We start from the raw sequence: 18158 nt of genomic DNA, 5'->3' as shown, positions 1-18158 counted from the left end.
ATGTTTCTTTCACATTTGATGACAGAGGACTTGCTGGTGGTGGAGGGAATGACTGTGAATAACAAAGAACAAGTGAATGCTATTCATCTGATCAATGCTGCTCGCCTCGGCAACTCCAAAGCTGAGAGCGCACTTCACACCGGTAGGACGCACATCCGAGTACATACATTATTCTCGGGCAGGCTTGTGGTGAAGAAAAGCACTAATAGTCTCTCTTCTCTTCCCTGACAGCGGGTACTGCTCTGGGTTTGGGCATTGTGAACATCTTGCACATGATCAACCCGTCTCTAGTGATCCTGTCTGGTGTCCTGGCAGAGTATTATGAGAATCCAGTTCGTCAGGTCATCAGTCAGCGCGCTCTGCTCTCGGCACAGGGGACCAAGATCATGATGTCTAAGCTGGAGGATCCTGCCCTGCTGGGAGCCGCAAGCATGGTACTGGACTACACCACACGCCGTACCTACTGACGGAGCGCGAAAACCAGGAACCTGTCAGTTACAGACTTAACGACCGAGGGCCAATCATTTGTTACGTCATAGTGCCTCATAGGAGCATAGTGGCTTTTTATGCCTGACGAGAAAAAGCTTTTATTTGTTTTTACTCGTCTTTATTATTTGGGATCAAACGTCTGATGAAAGGTGTGTCATTTTGAAGAATAATTTGAATATATTAAATAAGGTTTTTATTTAACATTTGAATGGTGAAACTAAGGGGTATTTGTTACTGAGAAGCTGCTATGGTTTAATTACCCGCTCTGTCTTGCTTTCTGCTCTTTGTGTTTTTTTATGGAGACAGTCATGTTCTCCGGTGCACCTTACTGCAACTTGATCTGTTGCCAGTCTTTTTTTGTCTTCAGCACCATATGTTAAGTTTTCATTCAACCTACCTGTATGAAGAAGTGAAAGAAGTTTTGTCTGTTTACTCTAATTTAATATTTTATTTTTGAATCACAGAATCTGTAAAATAATTAACATTATGTACATTAAAATCAATAAACACAAAATGTATTTTTATTGCCATTGAATTGATTTATTATATTAGAGTCTCATAATACATGCATAAACTGAAAGATATCTGCAGACAATTGATATATTTATATTAGTTCATTGATATATTTATATTAGTTAAATACAAATACTATTCTGTTTGTTTTGGTTTGCACATGAAGAAAATAATGGGTTTAGAATTTTATGTCTTTTTTGTTTTTGTTCCATGCAATGCGTTTAGTTTTTAGTTAGGATGTTTTCTTTTTCTTTTTTTATAAATTTATAATAAGTTTTATTTATATTGCGCATTTATCTTGTTTCGTCCTTCTCAAATGACTTTTCTTAAATACACATTTGGATACAATAGTGTCATCTCAAAATTTTTAGACATGTATTGAAACCTATTTGTGTGGCCTTTTGGGTTTCCTATGCTTGGTAGGTAGTAGATATCATAGACATCATATAGAGACTATGGTAGATATCCCGAGCGGAGCCACCTAGAGGCCAATGTTGTGCTCACAGTCTATGGTTGTGCTGAAAGCGATTTCTGTACCTCTGCAAAAACAGAACAAAAATTAATTTTCCGTTTTTTGCCAAGCAGACACTTCACTATATACAACTCTGAAATATACAACTCTGAAATATACAAAGAAACCATAAACAGTCCAGATTACAAAATGTGGCAAAATATGTTTTTATGCATCATTTAACTAAAATACTTATAAAGTAAGTTAAACCTACTAAATGTTAAAACATAACATATATAACAAAACAACCCAAATAAAAAGCATAATAAAAAGTTCAGACCTTTTATTGAAGCGAAAAGATAAGGTCTTTTATTTCGAATAACGTGGGCGTGTCCTATGGGGCGTGTGCACAAATAAACCCGGAAGTTCTACGTTCTCTTTCATAGAGGCATTTGACGCGTGTAACCAAAGCAGTGAGACGACTCACCCCTTGCCATTTCTGTAGCTTTTTTGCCGTGTTTTTGCACTTGTATTTAAAATGCCTCTTCAATTTGAGTTATGCCCCGGTCGCATGATCGGAGGAAACAACCCGTGTTTCATTATTGCAGAAATCGGACAGAATCATCAGGGAGACATTGAAATCGCCAAGAAAATGATCAAGATGGTTAAGGTAAGAGTGTATGTGTATTATCAACATCGATATAGTTAATTTATTAATGCTTGTAAGCCTGGGAATTAAAATAATTATTTCGGGAATTGTTAGAATGCATCATCTCAAAACACTTCCTCACACTTTGGATGTTTGTATAGCATTTTAAGCCATACCTCTACATATAAAGCAGTTTAAAAATAGTCATCAACATATAGATACAGGTGCTTTAAACATTTAAATTAGTTCTGCTACTGATTTTAGTTTCTTTTTCGAAAGTATACTTCTTGAGTACGTTGTGAAAATTCCATTCATAATGAAATTGTTGAATAAAGAAATGATTTAATAATACACCACGTTAACAGATTTAGTTCTTTTTAGATTGAACTGGTCACTAATGCTTGACTTTTCTTATTTTTGTATAAAACAGTTTTTAAAAAAATTCTGTCATCTTTACATTTAAGGTCTCGTTGTTTTACTTTTCTGATATAATTTTATTGTATGCAACTATTCCTCCTCTACTAGGACTGCGGGGCGGACTGTGCGAAGTTTCAGAAGAGTGAGCTGGAGTATAAATTCAACAAGAAAGCGCTGGAGCGGCCGTACACCTCCAAACATTCCTGGGGGAAAACATACGGAGAGCACAAGCGCCATCTCGAGTTCAGTCATGAGCAGTACAGAGAGCTGCAGCATTACGCCAGAGAACTGGGCATCTTCTTCACTGCGTCAGGAATGGACGAGGTGAGCGCAGAACGCATGCGCAAATTATTTTCATATGTTTGTTTTTTGGCTTTAGACTTACCGTTAGCTAGGAAAGAAGACACGAGCCTGCCGAACTCATCAAATAGTGATCTAATTAAATTCCAAAATGTGTTGTTTATTTATTGTTTTCTATTGTTACATCACGTTTGTCATGTTATGATTACAGCTACCCCTTACGGTAGCGGTACCATGGTACTTTGATACAGCACTAAACTATATTTGTATACCACAGCATTTACTTAGTACTTACCAAGAATGCAATGGCTCATGTCAAAAAAAAAAAAAGAAATATGTTAATTGTAGTTTTTCTCTCTTTAAGATGGCTGTAGAATTCCTGCATGAGCTCAATGTGCCTTTTTTCAAAGTTGGATCTGGAGACACCAACAACTTCCCCTACCTCAAGAAAACGGCGCAAAAAGGTCTCCATAGTTTTTTCTTAATTTTATATTTTAACATGGACAATAGACAAGTCAATAACTGCCCCAGTATTAGCTACAGAGCTACATTTCATCTGCAGTCCCTGGGCAGGAGAGACTAAAACACATAACATAATTAAAACATTCATCAGCAATAACATGTACAATAAAAAACACCCAATAATGTGTTGTTATTCTAATTTAATTTGAATGTTAGATTTTTACATAAATTCAGATGTATGCATCACTTTTTATTTAAAAAATGCCCGTATATTGGTAAAATGCCCTTGGAAATCAATTTAAGTTGGCAAATATTGCCCCTTAATAAAAAAGTAAATTTCTGTCACTGATGTGAACTGACCACCCCATAGAATATGAATTATATGAATGTGTTTGTGAGTCAGCTGTCCACAACAGGCCTAAACCAGATGTGGTACCAGCACAAAAACACACTCAGCATTAGTGTAATCAACAAAATCGAGATATCATTTTTTGTCAATATTGCAACGCTGTCACACATATTTAAAAACTGCTTATATAATCTTTTTTAAAAACAGATTGATAGTTTTATTCAGCTGATGCATTAAATGCATCAAAAAGTTACAGTAAAGAGATTTCCATGATAATTAAGTGTACATTACATTTTCTTAATACTTATTATGAAACAAATTTAACTTCTGATGCGTGTGTGTGTTCAGGACGTCCTATGGTTGTATCCAGTGGGATGCAGTCCATGGAGACCATGCGGCGCGTTTACCAGACCGTGAAGGAACACAACCAAAACTTCTGTATCCTGCAGTGCACAAGCGCATATCCACTGGAACCTGAGGACGTCAACCTGCGGGTTATCACGGTAGAGAAACCAGCTCGATGTACTCTCAAAAATCCATTTGATGTAATCCAAGTACAGTGCATGTGTATCAACATCAAAATCATTATAGTCTGCATTTCATGACCTACCTGAAAGTTTAAAACCTTACATTATATAATTATATCATTGGCTAAATTAAACATTATATAATTATGATTAGATAAATGAATCTTGCATAACCATAAAGTAAAATTATGTATTATTTTGCACTTTTTTTCCAACCTACAGGAATATCAAAAAGAATTTCCTGACATTCCCATTGGTTACTCAGGCCATGAAAGCGGGATCAGCATCACAGTGGGGGCAGTTGCATTGGGAGCAAAGGTCGTGGAGCGGCACGTGACCTTGGACAAGAGCTGGAAGGGCAGCGATCATGAGGCATCTCTGGTGCCGGAAGAGCTGGCGGAGCTGGTGCGATCCATCCGCACTGTGGAGAGAGCTTTGGGCACTGGGCTGAAACGCATGCTGCCCTGTGAGGTGCCATGCCATGATAAGGTACAATAAGAACCAGTTCGAATACATTCCCTTTTCATTTTATGTCTACATGTCAATTAGTGGCGTTAAGAGGCAAGCATAACTATTACTATTGCTCAGAATTTAATTATTTTATAACATTATTTTCTAATAGTATTATTGACCCTAACAATTATGCTACTTCAGTGTCGATTTAGTATTAATTATTCACTATTATAGTATTTTTAATAATTTGAATTCTTTCATTTTTATATTTTCATTTTTTGTTTAAATAATTTAGTTGTATTTTGTCATTTTTATTAAATATTCTATTTAGCTTTAATTTATTTTTATTTCAAGGTACACCGTGTAACTTTTTTTTTTGTACAAAATACATCGATACATGATCAATAATTCTTCCAAAATGAGTTTTTGTCTTACTCTGATTCTCTACGATAAACCTGTTATAAGTGTTCATTACACGGCTCTATGGGATACTTGATTCTGATTGGTCAATTGCGCCATCTAGTGGTATGTTATTCCCAGGTAACAACCGCTAAAAAACAGATAACGCAGGCTCATCCGGGTTACTGAAGTCAGCAGCGCTAAATGCTTGCTAGGAACGTTTTTTCTTCGTGGAAGATTTGCATTTGATGAGCTAATAAAATACTAAAACTCTTTCAAATCAATATTTTGTGTACAGTTATTTAATTATGCCTTCCAGTATCATGTGGCACTTTTCCACTGCATGGTACGGCTCAGTACGGTTCGGCGCGGCACGGTTCGGCTCGCTTCGCTTTTCCACTGCGTGGTACGACTCGGTTCGCTTTAGCTCGGTTGCTTTTCCACTGCAGTTAGTACCGCTTCAAAGTGGGTGGGATTATGACTGATCGTTATAGTTTATCCGCTCCTCGGCAACTAACAAGAGGAACATCTGCGCTTCTCGTCCACTGACCACGATTCAGCCATTTCTTTTTTGGAAGTTTTTTTTCTTCAAGCAAGTCAAGCAAGTAGTTTTAAAACATTGGAGGCTGTTACTGGCTATTTAAATGTAGCGGGTTTGATGTCTCGCAAATACAATGACGCTGGTAGTGACAATTCTGTCTGTCTGACCAATCAGTGATCTACAGTGCTTCCACGTCACATTTTAGTATCGGTATGGTACGCTTGGAACCTCAACAGAGGTGGTACCATTTAAAGCGAGCCGTACCGTACCATGCAGTGGAAAAGCGCCACAAGTGAGCCGTGCCGAGCCGTACCGTACCATGCAGTGGAAAAGCGCCAAAGCGTACCGAACCGAACCGTACCGTACCATGCAGTGGAAAAGCGCCAATGGACTTGCTCTCTCTTGTTTCATTCAAACACTGCTGCTGCCATTTTGTGACTAATGTTTTGTACTCTGTTGGATTTAAGATACATAAAGGTACGATTTTAAAACCGTTTAATCTGAAATCAATATCTCTTATCTCCGTAATTATTTATGTGGCGAAATGCTGTGTAATAAGTGATATGACTACCGTATCTCTTAAGTGTCTGTCTAGTCTGAACTTGCCACGCTAGCAACTGCTCTCTCCGTGGAGGCTTTGAATTTTAAAGTCCTAATAAAATATTTAAACTCAGCTCAATATTTCGTGTTTAATTATTTACTTATGTGGCAAGTAGCCTTGTAATAAGCGTAATAATGTACATCCAGTCGGTTATTATCTCAGAATGATGATGGAAAACGTGACGGATGGTTTTCGCGAGAAGTTGCGTACATGCGTCACTCGCCCGTGTGTGTCTCATCATATCTGTAAATAGAGAAAAGTTGCTCCGGCTACTTTGACGGGTGTATGGTGTGGTTGTCTCAGAGGTGTTGTCACAACGAGTGAGAAAAGGTTGACACTGAGCATGCTAAATCTGGAACCTCCGGAGAATCACCCGTTTTAAACAAACGCTGAACAGAGGAGGGTCTGCTGGCAAAAAGAGAATGCGACAGAGTTCGTAATAAAACAAGAATCAAAATTCGCTTGGCTTTTCCAGAGATGTTGAGAACTGAGGGATTTGTTGTAATGTTGTAAAAGCGAAGTGGAGATGGTGTCTTTGTTACTCAACAGGTTTGTAAGGTATTTATTGAACGGATAAATTGCCATATATAGCTCTCTAACAGAGTTTATTGCCAAGCGTTTCTACTGTGAAGGGTCATTTCATTATGGGTTGTTGTAGCTCTGGAGTTTATTTTCCAGGAAGTACCATGTCTGTTAATGGGTAAAGCTACAGTAACGTCTTCAGCTAGTCAGTTTGAGTTCCTTTCCATCTAAACTGGTTATATCTCTTAAACCTAGCAGAGAATGTTTTATGAGCAGTTGGATAATCTCTCTCTTTTTTTAGTTATGAGAAAGAACCATATTCATCCGCACACGGAGAGCCGAAGCACAACTAAAACAATGTTCTTCCGCAAAGTGTATGCAGTTTTGCTGTATTTTTTAATTTTTTTTTACTGAAAGAGGGTAAAAAGTTACACAGTGTACCTTTCAGTTTTAGTTTGGTTAATTTTAGTACATCTTATTTTAATTTCTAATTTCCATTTAAGTTTTTCATTAAAATATTTGATCTCAGATTTATTTCAATTAACGAAAACTGTTTGAAAGTTTATCTTAGTTTTATTTCTTGATAACTAACAGCACTTTGCTACAGATATGATGCCTCAAATAATGTGACTTGTTGAGGAAAGGTGTGCTATAGCACTCGCTCTGTGTCTGTGTTATTTTTCACATTCCTCTTTACCCCCTACTCCAACTCCATCCGTTTTTTACAGCTCTATTCTCTTTCCTTCTAATGTTGCATTCCTGGTCTTGCCCCATTTCCTCCTGTCTTAACTTTTCTTCCGTTTTACCATCAAATGCATCTGTTTGCTACTCGTATGACTCCATTCATTCTTAACTTTGCTTCCTCTGAAATGTTTTTTTTTTTACGTCAGACTCAGTGGGATGTTATGTTTTGAACAGCACAACCAAATTGTCTTCAAGTAATCTGCTCTGTCAGAACATTCCTAAAATTCTTCTTCTCCATCTTTCACTCATTTCTAGCTCGGGAAGTCTGTGGTTGCAAAGACCGCCATCCCGAAAGGTACAGAACTAACCCTTGACATGCTGGCTGTGAAAGTAGGTGAACCCAAGGGTGTAGCTCCAGAAGACATCTTCCAGCTGGTGGGGAAGAAAGTGACGATAGATTTCGAGGAAGATGAGAGCATCACTGAGGATGCAGTCGACAACTATAGCAAAAAAGCCAAAGCTTGAGGAAAGCTGTCTCTGCATGTGATTCTTGATCAGACTGGAAAGAAATTAAAGTTACAGCCAAAATAAAATCCATTATTCAAGAACCGTAAAATGGTTCTATGTTTTGACTGTCGGGCAGACAAAGACAGATGCAACAATACAAAAAATGCTGTATATATCATCAGACCCATTTTTTACCGTTTATATGGGTTATTATTTGCCAAATTCTGTTGAATAAAAAAATTAAATGGAAACATGGAAATCGGTCTCATTTTGAAAATGGATTAAAGGTAATAATTAAAAATTATGAAATCAAAAAAGTTAAAGGTTTTATTTATATGCATAAACAATTGTCTGACCAATTTAATTGAACATTTGCTACGGTACTACTACCATGGTTCTTTTTTGGATATATTCCATGGTAGTACCACAGTTGTCTTGGTGTACTATTTAAATACCATTGTACATGAATATGATATTAATTTATCAGGACAATACCATATTTAGGTGTTCAATCACGAAAAGTGCTGAAAACCTATTGTAATTGCTATTTGAAAAAAAAAAAAAAATCCCCTAAAACGCATCGTGAAGCCCAAACCATAAGGCCTAGAGACTTGAAACTCGGCCAGATGGTAGGCCACACTTTTGGGGAGAACCTATCAGACTATGACCCCGATTGGCCCATAGGTGGCGCTACAGCAACCAAAAGTACTAAATTGCTCATAACTCATAGACCGTTGGTGCTAGAAGCTGAAGCTTTTTTATACCATTGTGATCCTTGGCTCAAATTGGACAAGATGTATATCTCCGATTTCGATTTAAGTAAAAAAATAAAAAGTTATGTCGGATTTTGTCCAAAACCTACTTTTGCGAACAAGTCCCTGGTTTTTTGCCCGATCGGAACCAAACCAGTCTAGGCCTATTCTCTGGACTCTCTAGATCAATAATTATCGAAAAAAGTTGAAATTTTGCAATTGGGTGGCTGTAACAGGGTAATTTGGAAAAGGGGCATGGCAAAATACAGTCAAAAGCCTATAAATCATAAATAAAAACTCAGAACTTCACAAACATTAATGGGCATATGTGTAATAACATGGTGAAGAAGCATGAAATGTTTCATGGAGATCGGACCATAGGTGGCTGTTAAAAAGCTTCAAAACCATGTATTTCCTATGGTAAATTGACTGTATTAGCTGTAAATGGTCTTTTCCATCTACAATCATATAATATTCATATCATAATGTTCAAAACCATCATAAATAATTCTAGAATGTGGTATATCATGGTAAATCATCCTATAACATGATAAATCATGCTAGAATCATATTACATCATACTAGAATGTGTTCAATTGTGGTAAACCATGCTAGAGCAGGGTAAATCATGGTGAATCATACTAGAACTTGGTATATCATGGTAAACTATGGTAAAACTTGCTAGATTCATGGTAAATCATGAAAAATCACACTAAAATTTGGAATATCATGGTAAATCATGCTAAAACAAGGTCTATTCCATCAATGATGTCAGTGGTTAAATGCTTGCTACATGAAACTTAATGTCTTTTGATGCTTTTGTGCTGAACTGCCTTAACTGCTTGAACACTGATAAATGCTGCTTGCAGCTTTAATTTTATATATTTTCGCACAAAATGACACACACATCTTGCTATCAATTGACCTTTAAGATCCAGCATGAGTCTATCTGTGAAAGACACTACACTGTCAGTTTACCATGATAAAGCCTTTTTATATTCATTATAGACTGATACGTATGCAATCCCATTTTGCTGCAACGCCCTATCAGGGCACCCTGTTGGTCACGGGATTCGCACAGCCACGGTTTAGTCATTTCATTGGTCGTCGACTGAACTCCTCGTCATTTGTATGGGCAATAGAACTGCCGATCAAAAATACACAACTCTAATTGGCTAAGCTTCGTTTCTTTCGGGTCCGTTCACTCTTAAGCAACTCCCCCGCTGACGTTGGAAAGTCGTCGACGAGGAAGACAGTAGAGTGATTTGTGTTTTTCAGTTGTTCTCACTCTAAACACATTTAGCGAGCCATGGACGATTTTGATATGCTCAGCGCCCCCCAAGGAAGCGCAGGAAACGGTGTGGGGGCAGACGAGGACCCGGCGGCAGCATTTCTGGCCCAGCAAGAGAGTGAGATCGCGGGCATCGAGAATGACGAGGGCTTCAGCATCCTGGACAGCGGAGATGTGCCTTCATCCCTGAGCCAAGACCAGGACGGTGTGTTTACACGACATAGACAAAAAAGAAAAAAATCTTTATAATCTTAAAACCGACAAATGCATCTAAGCAAATAACTGTTTTACTCGCTCGTTAGCCAGCTAGCCTTCATTCAGAGCTCTAAGGTTATATGAAGTAACAGAGTGTGTGTGTGTGTGTGTGTGTGTGTGTGTGTGTGTGTGTGTGTGTAAATACGTGCTAACGTTACTCCGTTTATAGACAACACTGCCAAAGATGCATCCAAATACGTTAGCAGCTAGCCGTTTAAATGCTCTAATGGTTTGCATACCGGTAGTTAAATGAAGCAGGAAAATGGCGTTATCTGTTGTTAACTCCGCTCTTTATGATACTCCCTGTAACGTTAGTGGACCTCGCAACGGTGTAATCATAATTTCATTTGGCTTTAATATATATTGAATTTCCTTTAAGAGACGCATATTTACCGCTTTTTGTCTAGATTGATTGCTCTTGTAGTACTGATTGTATCCGCGAAATTCCAGTCCTTTTACCCCGGTTTATATTATACAATGACCTTTAGACTGAAGGCTGTGTGTGTGTGTGTGTGTGTGTGTGTGTTCAGTTCCATTTAGTCTTTATACTGGAGTGAGATCTGGTTATATGACAGGACCACTGCTGTGTCTCGAAATCTATTGAGATGCCAATTTAGGCAGCATTTCAAGCCATCAAAGACACATTCGAACGTAATTGAATGTTTACAAGTAAAAATAAAAAATGATTGAATGTTCCAACGCATCGTGATCCACGAAAACGAGTGATTCCATCGCTCATATGTCCAGAAATGTTCTATTCAACGGTTCGAAGGCGGCTATAAATAGCCAGAAATGCGCCCCTGCCATGTTCATAAATACTTGATTCGAACGCACCTCTACGTTACTCAACCGTCAGAAATTGATTCGAATTCGCATATGACGACCAAAAAAGATTTGTTTGGAAGATTCAAAAGCGTCTTTAATGCCCAAGAATGAACTGTTCTGAACTCTGAAGTGAAGCGCAAAAAAATGAATGATTCAAATGCATTTGTACTGTAATGCCCCAAAAAGTTTGCCCAAAATTACATTTATTCTTTTTGTAGATGCCTTTATCCACTACAACTTGTGTTGAATTCAAGGTATTGGCTACATTTTATTAGTCCATACCCTCAAAATTAGTTCAGAAGGATCTATTTAGGTAGGATGCTCGCTAGGCTGCAAGACACAGCCATAGATTTCCATTACACGCATCTTAAAGCTGCATGAATCTCTAGAGGTGCCTAAACTATAATTGTACCTTTTCTAATTAAATTGAATCCATACAATGACTGAAATTAGTATATTTTGGAGGCCTTAGGTTAGTAAACACCATGGTCTATCTTTAAAAAATCAGTATGCATTTTGAAATTAAATGTGCCATTTTGGTCTTAATGTAGTTTAATTACAATAAGGAGAATATTACCAGTCAGCTGAAGTGTCTGGTATTCCATTTTTTACTGGCCGTTGGCTTGAATGTTTCTCTGGCCGAAAGGTTTGAATAAATGATGATGGGGATGTAGTTTCGCTGGCACAAAGGCGCAATCTGACTTCGGTCTAAAATGACTGAAGACAACAGTCTTGGAAAGTACAGTGCATTGCAGTGTGCAGGAAATCAGTCGGGCCTGCATAGTTTCTGTTAATAAAAACAGTCTTGAGTTAAAAATTGATTTGCATGTGTTAAATATTTTATCCCTTATAACTGCTTGTGTGTTAACGCAAGTATTGCTTAATGAAAACGTTCAAGTGATCAAATCACTTCTTGTGAACAGAGATTACATAATGTTTTTCACTGACTCAGGAAGAAAGAAAAGAAGTCAGCAAAACCAAAGACCTAGGCAGGAGGAAAACTGTATCCTGTCCATTCAACACTAAAGTAAAGCTATGTTATGGACAACACATTATTGCAAATTAACTAGCCAACTGTTCCTTATATACTCTTTTATTTGGCAGGTGCTTTTATCCTCAGTAACTTGCATTGCATTCAATTATACATCCCCAACCCCCCCAGCTCATGCATTCCCTGGGAATTGAACACATGACCATGGCATTGTTAGTGCCATGCTCTACTGTTTGAGCTGTAGCTGAACGGAAGGCTAAACAGCCTTGCAATGCGTTTCACTCAACAACTAGGATAATTAATACAGACAAACTGTATGAAATGCATGAAAAATTGACTAGACTGTTTTTAACAGGCATGTTTTATCTTGGCAGGAGCAGTGAATGGAGATCTGCATGGGGTAAGACCTTGAAGACTTCCTGCCTGTATTCCATCAAACTCACAATCTGTTAATATTATGACATTTGATTAAGAGTTGTCTCTTGCATGTATTTATATAGCCGCATTTTCACTGCAAAGACTGCGTTGGGTTATGTGTGGATGCACAATTGCAGATGATAGGAAATAAGACGTGCAGTGTGCATTACAACAGAACAAAAGACTAAATCTAAATCTAGACTTGCTTTAAACTTTTGATTCCTTTCAAGTACTGGTTCTAAATCACTGAAAGCTGATGTGTGTATATTTATATAAGCACTATAAAGCCCAGTTTTATATTTGATGCATGAATTTCTAAGGCTTCTAAATGATCTGAAATATCTGTTGTTGACAATCGATTACATGCCTTCTCCCATCTGATTGATAGCTCATACTTTTTCACAAAGTGAAATGCCTTTTAGTATAATTGTTAAAATGTCCATCTTCAGTTTGTGGTATGTGTCTTTTGCTGTGAAATCTTTAATGATTTTTATGAAGTAAATGTACAGTTACTTTTATATTTTTAGTGATATTTCAAGATATTTACTGGACTGAACCACCTTAGGTTTATAATCCATACATTATTTTGTTTTTTAGAAAAATCATGTTTAAAAGGAAATATGAAGTATGATGCAATAGACTTTTGAGGAATATTTATTTGTATGTCTCCATTTATGTTTGTGATCATTTATATGATCAAAACTATACAGCTTTAATCATAATACTAACATATTGGGAGACATAGTGACATCTGATTTTCATATGCATTTTATGTAATTCATCTGCTGTACTGTTATAAAAATATGATTTACATTAGTCTATCAAAATTTCATCTTACTTTTTGGCCATTTAAATATCACCAAATTGCATAGTTTTGCTCCATTTTGGGCTCTGAAATTTTTAAATATATATTGTATATAAATACAATACATAAAACACACTTGCAGTTTAATTCTGGCTTGTTTAATATGTCAGGCTTTACTGAATTAAATTAGCCTGTGAGCTCATTCTCATATTTAATATTTTTTTAATATATTTTCAATTCAAATATATCAAATAATTTATTTAATATAATTGACGAATCACTGATCTTAACTAAAGGAGCTGATGCACTAATGAAATGTATCAACTAAAGGGTGTACTGCAATTTATATGGTTTGGACTCCTAATCTTTACTGTGTGCGTTTTGTAGGAGAGCAATGGTCCTTCAGACGTGTATGCGGCCATCTCCAGTGTCGATCGGTTGCAGGCTGAGCCGGAGAGCTTGAGAAAGTGGAGAGAGGAGCAGCGCGAGAGGCTGGAGGAGCTTGGTAACTTGATCAAAGATGTTATTCTTAAGATATTGAAACATTTCATCTATGGCTGACTGATATTCCTCTGCTGTTTTTCAGACGCTAACTCGCGTACACAGGAGGTCGAGTGGAAGGAGAAAGCAAAGCTGGAGCTGGAGGAGTGGCACCTCAGGCAGAACGAGCAGCTGGAGAAGACCAAAGTGAACAACAGGTACACGGCACTGTTCGAGCAGCTGAAGTCTAGAAGTGAGCTCTTTTTGTCTTTTTCTGTCTGGTTACAAAAGCACTAGAAAGTGCACGGCTACTCCATCATACTCGACGGCAAGGTGTATGCTGGGTCACAGTGTATTCTTATCTCATACAGATTTGGAATAACATGAGAGTAAATAAAGGATTCATGATCATTTTTGTGTGAACTATTCATATTGAAACCAGATGACCAAAGATGCTATATCTAGGATTGGCACCAGATGTTGTATTCAGCTATTAGAATAAAATAAGGATTTCTATGCAAAGCTCTTTCTGCTTTAGGGAAGCATCTGAATGAACTTTACAATTAGACGTTCTGAATAGGATTCAATTCAATTTTGCATTAAAAAGAACGCAAGTGAGTCAAAAGTACAATTTTCTATTTTAGTTTCAAGTGCAAGTTTTGTGTTTCCCCGGTCCTAGTGAAAGTTTCAAGTATATTTTGGTACAAATAAAAATGACGTCGTCTTAAACCTCATTCTGTATATCTGTCCTCATTCCTTTGAATGTGTAATCGTCTCTTAATTCCTTATTTATTTGTCCTGTTTGTCTGTCTTTCTCTCTTGTGTGCTATGTTGTCCACTTTTTTTGTACTTGGCCTGGTGTTAACACTGTTATGGTAACACTGCAGTGTGTTTTGACTCTGTATGAGTGTTATTTTTCTCCTTTTTACCACTCTCTCTGTTCTCTCCTGCTTCGCTGCTCTCCTCTGGGACTCCCAGGGTGCTGGATGAGGATTTCTACAAACAACCCTTCGCTGATCTGATTGGTTATGTGTATGTTGCTAAACTAACATCCTTTCTTTTCACATGCATTTCTCATTAACTCATTTTCCCGCATCTCATCTTTTTTCATAACCTGTTACTCCTAACCAAATACTTAGTTAACTTCATATTTAAAACCAGGGTGATTTTTAGTTTTTGTCAAAGACAAAGACAAATATTTCTGCACATTATGCATGTTGTCTACCCCCCCCCCCCCCTTTATGGTAAAGTTACATAACAGTTTTTGTATCTGTCTTGCCCATTAAGTCATTTCTCATTTGTCGTCTTTTGAAAAAATTTTTTTAATTTTTTCTTGGTCATTTCTTAAAGGTTTATGAAAACCCATTTTATTCTCATGTTTGTGTTGTGCATTTGTGATAATGTCTGCACTTTGTTTACATTCAAGATATGATGTCTAAACATTTGTATAAATTGTGAGATTATTTAATGTTATTTTTTTGTGTAACATTTTTTATTATTAATTGAGATTTATTGATATATACTAGCACAATTTAGCGCAGTATTATCTGTATCTGTAATACAGCAGTAGTGACTTTCTAAGCAACTACGTCTCTGGCTCGTACCAAAGCCAACCCATAGTAAACCAGCCAGTAGTATAATTACTAAAAATATAAATGTACTTGTTGTTATAGATTATTGCCAAATTTGGCAGGATACCGCAATTATTTCTAAATCTTTGGCAATTGGCAAATTGTCTTTGGATTTGCATATTTTTCCTTTATTCTGAAAGGTGCACTAGGTCATTTCTTTCAGTGCAATTTATTTTATTTTGGCCACATTTTCTCCAAATAAATTGAAATCTATTGGCAAGGCTTTCAATTGATTTACTTGCTAACTTTAACCAAGTCTGTTAATCTTCCTTTGGCCGGTTTCAGTCTCAAAATGGTCAAATATTGAGTGATTAAAATGTTAAGTTTAAACCAAGACTTGGTGCACCTTTATCCCACGGCTGGTGTTTTCGGCTGGACACCTAGTTGCTTCTGTTAGATGGAGTATTGTAGAGTACGGTGTCTAGGTTGAGCAAAGCTGTCCCAGGCTAGAACTGTAACTGTCCTCTTAGTTCTGCAGCCCTCATATTCATCATGGACATCTTACTGCTTCTGCCTATTCTGCAGAGCTATTGTAAACATTAGCTGCTTTTCTTTTGCTTGGTAAATGTCTCAACTGAAGCGCCAGTTGAGATCGCCGACCGCCGCAAGCGGCGCGTACATCAATGACGGCTGCAAGCTAAGCGCACATTGAAGCACTCCTAAGATGACTTGGGTTTTGAACAGTGCATGCCTGCTTTGGTCATCTGCATAAATCTCATTTCTTTTGGTTTTCTATATATCTGACTTGTGATCTGTTTCTCCTTGTTTTTCTTTTCTCTATGCACCTTTAAGCACTCACATTAACCATCCTTGCTACCGCCTAGACCAGTTAAGTAAAAAAAAAAAAAGCAAAAGAAAAATAAAGACAAGAAAACCAAATATGCTCAGGGAACAAACACCACTTATTGCAAAGTTATACACCAATGAATTGCTGTCTTTATTCTCAACTTGTTTCTGCTAAAAATTAAGATTCTGGATGTCCTTTTGTGGTGATGTGTTGGTGCACTAGTCCTGTACGTTGATGTAGTTGATTGTGACCGTGATTTACCTCATTGGCTTTTCATACCCATTTTGCTGTGTATACTGTGTGATAGTGGAGAGGCTAATGCAACTCTACTGGACTGAGTCCACGGCAGCGGAAAGGGTTGGTAACGGGCTGGGAGGAAACGGGAATAGTCAAATATGGTCTCAAAAAGCTCTCCGAAGATTTTTGTTAAGAGCTCTTTAGCGTATGGCTTGCCAGAAACTTGGTTTAGTTGCCCCATGCTCAGCAGAAGGCCCTGCTTTTGGTCGCTGCCAACGCATGGCACGTTCAGCCTTTGCACAAAGATTTAGTGGTTAAAATGAGCTAATTGGCCTGTCAATCGCTGCGTTGAAGGTTTATTAGCGTACATGATTCCTTGACATTCCTCTGACCGCCAAGAGATGAGGAATGACACGCAATACAAGGACTTTCAAAGTACAACAAATTGTTTTAACCAACTGAATCACTGCAAAATTTGATTGTGGCTGTTCTGGAACCTTTTCCTGCCTGTAAGATCAAGACTAGTTCAGGTAATGGTGGGTTGGGGGCATGATGCTCAAACTACCATCTGTTTTGGATGTGGTCACCTGAAGAATGTATTGTTGGATGGAAATAACCATTGTTTTTCACCTAGACACAGAGCTGCTTTGGTACACTTGCCTCTGACCTCCTAACAAAGCACCTTGCAAAACATTTCAACCATTTTTTAGAAGCACCTTTTGGTGAACAAGTTTTCAAAACCTATGTTGAGTTTGCATAGTCAATTAATGACGGAAACATTTCTTAGCCAATAAGATATCACAGTTCTCGAGGCATTATGGAGGTCAGCGGTTGTGTGGTTTAAGCGGGACGTGTCTGAGAGTGTTTTCCGGAGTCTGTCCGAAGCTGACTGTGGTTTCTCGTCGGCAGGGCGGCTGAGGAAGCCATGGTGTCGGAGCTTGATGAGAACAGCCCTGGCACAGAATGGGAGCGTGTGGCGCGCCTTTGCGATTTCAATCCCAAGTCCAGCAAGCAGGCCAAGGACGTCTCCCGCATGCGCTCAGTCCTCATCTCCCTGAAACAGGCCCCTCTTGTCCGCTAAGCTCCGCCCCTGGAGACCTCAAAACCACAAGTCCCAGCTGCCATTGGGTTTCACGACATTGATTCCTTTTTGGTCCCATCCTTATGGCTTGGAGCTCAATTTCCATATATAAATAATCTATATTGTATTATTACATAATATGATATAGATATATCTATATATTCCATCTATAAATATATATATAACAATGTTCAGATTGTTTTTATTTTTGGTGTCTATTTTAAGGACCAAACTTCATGTTCATTTTTCCATGTAGACAGAGTGTGTGGCATTGTGACACTATCTATGCATTTCCTTCCTAAGATGTTTTGGGAATACAGTACTATTGTCTTGTGTATGTTGTATACAGATGGTGGATAGCCTGTGTGTTTAACTATGTACATAAAGACCGGTCCTCTACACTTCATTGTGAGATTATGGCAAACGTTGTTGATGAACAGAGCTGTACCCCAGTAAATGTCACCTCATGTTGTCCATTCTGTTTCAGTATGATTAAACACATTTCAAATGTTAAGTGTTTGTGTTATTTCGGTGGGGAAAATTTATTACCAATGTACTTACATAAGTTTGCCAAATCTTTTAATTATATATATATATATTTTTTTTTTTACTTTGTACTTTCTAGACCGGGAAAAGTCATTGCTAACCAGAACTAGACTTTATTTCACTTTTAATTTAGGATACATATAACTCGTAAATAATCGTGTCTTTGAATAAATAATAAAGTGATATGGAACTAATG

General features: G+C 37.6%; 3 protein-coding genes across 8 annotated transcripts in view; all 3 read left to right on the top strand.

The window, feature by feature from the left end:
• Positions 1–1019, top strand: part of gne (glucosamine (UDP-N-acetyl)-2-epimerase/N-acetylmannosamine kinase) — a 33894-nt gene extending 32875 nt beyond the window's left edge. For all 5 annotated transcript variants that reach the window (XM_077205150.1, XM_077205149.1, XM_077205148.1 and 2 more), the window contains 2 exons: positions 26–142; positions 232–1019. In XM_077205150.1, coding sequence (XP_077061265.1) covers positions 26–142; positions 232–467 — 353 coding nt within the window. In that variant the 3' untranslated portion in view covers positions 468–1019. The remainder of the gene's footprint in view (positions 1–25; positions 143–231) is intronic.
• Positions 1020–1829: 810 nt separating this feature from the next.
• On the top strand, positions 1830–8115 carry nansa (N-acetylneuraminic acid synthase a). Its single transcript, XM_077205151.1, has 6 exons — positions 1830–2123; positions 2628–2843; positions 3184–3283; positions 3979–4133; positions 4380–4646; positions 7673–8115. Exons 1-6 carry the CDS (start codon positions 1992–1994, stop codon positions 7880–7882), a joined length of 1080 nt encoding a protein of 359 aa, XP_077061266.1. The 5' UTR covers positions 1830–1991; the 3' UTR covers positions 7883–8115.
• A 1694-nt stretch (positions 8116–9809) lies between these two features.
• On the top strand, positions 9810–17930 carry clta (clathrin, light chain A). 2 transcript variants are annotated; one of them, XM_077205142.1, is made up of 7 exons: positions 9810–10112; positions 12353–12378; positions 13588–13705; positions 13787–13898; positions 14659–14712; positions 16104–16139; positions 17245–17567. In XM_077205142.1, the coding sequence occupies exons 1-7, from the start codon at positions 9926–9928 to the stop codon at positions 17414–17416; spliced, it is 705 nt and encodes a 234-aa protein (XP_077061257.1). In that variant the 5' UTR covers positions 9810–9925; the 3' UTR covers positions 17417–17567. The 2 variants fall into 2 exon arrangements, with proteins under 2 accessions (XP_077061257.1, XP_077061258.1); XM_077205143.1 differs by lacking the exons at positions 14659–14712; positions 16104–16139 and having other exon boundaries at positions 9813–10112; positions 17245–17930.
• The last annotated feature ends 228 nt before the right edge of the window (positions 17931–18158 follow it).

This window comes from Siphateles boraxobius, unplaced genomic scaffold, assembly GCF_051911475.1.
Source record: "Siphateles boraxobius isolate OS27281-9 unplaced genomic scaffold, OSU_SipBor_1 53, whole genome shotgun sequence".
Classification (NCBI taxonomy): domain Eukaryota; kingdom Metazoa; phylum Chordata; class Actinopteri; order Cypriniformes; family Leuciscidae; genus Siphateles; species Siphateles boraxobius.
Note: the sequence above shows the minus strand (reverse complement) of the source record. Positions and strands in the feature narration are given on the sequence as shown.